The 2113-nt window shown below is 46.7% G+C and overlaps 1 protein-coding gene across 1 annotated transcript in view; it reads left to right on the top strand.

The window, feature by feature from the left end:
• Positions 1 to 1798: 1798 nt before the first annotated feature.
• The window catches only part of EMH_0059020 (uncharacterized protein), a gene marked incomplete at both ends in the record, with an annotated part of 1142 nt that continues 827 nt past the window's right edge, over positions 1799 to 2113 (top strand). Inside the window, one exon of the mRNA XM_013501142.1 lies at positions 1799 to 1916. Coding sequence (XP_013356596.1) covers positions 1799 to 1916 — 118 coding nt within the window. The remainder of the gene's footprint in view (positions 1917 to 2113) is intronic.

Below are 2113 nucleotides of genomic sequence, written 5' to 3' on the forward strand. Positions count from 1 at the left end.
TTCGCAGCTGTTTCCCAACGCACACCCTGTCTCTTATCCTTGTTTCCCTGCGGTCTTCGCCTCACTCTGCTCCGCTAACGGCGGCTTGTATACCTCTGGCTCCTCAGGCCCTGCCGTAGGTATATTCCTTACACAAATCGACTTCCTTCCCTACTCGGGGGAGATTGGAATGGCAGTAACTCATCTGTGGACTGCGCGCATCACCCCTTTACCACGATTCAACTGCCTAGTGCTTTCGTCTCCCCTAACGCCTAGGCTCTCCCGTTTAAACGCTCAGTTCCATCGCTGCCAGAACGTGTTGGCTGTCCACTAGATTTTTCCCTTGTCTCTATGTTTCTTCAGGCTTATGTTGGACGCTCTGTAGCGTAGTGAGCCATGCCTCCACACTTCTTACATATTTCTGCAGTTCTCTGCTAGGCCTCGTTACGCAACCGACACTGTCGCGCAGTATGTTTCGTGCTCTTACATTCGAAATAACCGCTACCTCGCGGGTCACGTCGTGCTTTGGGAGTCGGCCTTTTTCCGTCTTCTTGCTTCTCATCGCTGTATGTTCCCCTTCGCTGTAACATTTGTTGTACTATTATTCTGCATTGTCTCGCGTCGTGTACTGTTCGCTCTCTAGTTCGTATGACTTTCTTCAATGCCTTACCAGCCTTTTGCCAGAACTCAGAGGTTCTTTTACCGTTGGCTATCAGAGCGAATATAACGTAATCAGGTAAATTGTCTTTGAATACTCTTAACGAGCCTTCTGGTGTTAGACGTTCATCCTGACTCGATTCCAACGAAAATTCGGCAACATACTGTACCGGGGTATCCTTCCACCGTATGCTTACTAGTCGGATCCTCAACTCTTTCAATACAGCACAGAACGTTGTAGGCATCTCTTCTCAAACCTCCTCCCAGTTAGCTAAATATACTCCAGAGGCCCATAAATGATACCGATAATATGTTTCGTAGATACATGGGGGCACCGATGCCTCACCGTGCAGTAATTACAACAAATCCGCTCAATAAGGTCTCTATGTGCGGACCCAAGACCGAATGCAAGAGATCCAGGGTTTTAACATCCCAGGAACAGCCCCCAAATGTAATGAACAACGGGCTGTTACTACCTACCTATGCACCGTACCCTATGGCAACCCTACTGGGTTCAGACTCTACGCTCTACAGACAGCCTATCTATATATTACACGGGCTCAAACACCCAAATAATTGCCTTTAAAAGTATCCCAATCGAGTAATATTGAAAAGGAAATCCAGGAATAGCAGTTCTCCCTCGTGACTCTGCAGTCAGTCAGAGTCCCCCAGCCGCTGCATCACTCACAGCCAGCCCTAACCTGGTGGACCGCCGAGCATTCTTGACTTTGTTATTGTAAATTTCTACATAGAGTATTGCCATTTATCTCTATTAGTATTTTGTTTGTTATATTTGATCTAACAAGGTCTCCACATTTTCCACTTCAGCTGCACTGCAGTGCCTGTGCACAGCACGCGGTTTCCGTCGGGGACGACACGAGCCCTCTTAAACGGCGATAAACACGAGGCACACAACAATTCTACATAGAAATTTTCTTGTATTACATTATTTTAATATTAATTATATTTATTTTCAAGCTTTGCTCTCATTTTCGGCACTATTGCTCCGTACTGCTCCATCCGCAGTGCACGAGACTTGAGGAACAACCGAGGAACTCCGACTTCTTTGCCTACTTTCCTGAACTCCTTGATTTGTGCATATTTATTTCCGTTCCTTTTTGAAAGAAAAATATATTGAATTTCTCTCTCTTCGTTCACAACAATGGCTTCTTTCTACAAGACTGCAACAGCAGTGTGCCTCGTCGCACTCGGTGTGCTCCAATCAGAGGCACAAGGGAATACTCCAACATATAAATTTAAAGTAGTGGATGTAGATGAAGGTGAGCATGTTTTCCGCTCCATTTCCCCCATCATGCTTTTCTCCTTCCTGTTTGATGTCAAGCCACCAAGTACTCTGCCGCGGCGGACCCTTGGTCGCCTCATTGCTGTATTCCCTCTTGTCACTTAGTTCCTGTTTCTCCGCCGCAGACGCTTACTTGTCCGCCAACTTGGCCCGTAATGGAAAGCTCCCAGTTCA

Source organism: Eimeria mitis, genomic scaffold (genome assembly GCF_000499745.2).
Source record: "Eimeria mitis Houghton genomic scaffold, Emh_scaff64, whole genome shotgun sequence".
Taxonomy (NCBI): Eukaryota; Apicomplexa; class Conoidasida; order Eucoccidiorida; family Eimeriidae; genus Eimeria; species Eimeria mitis.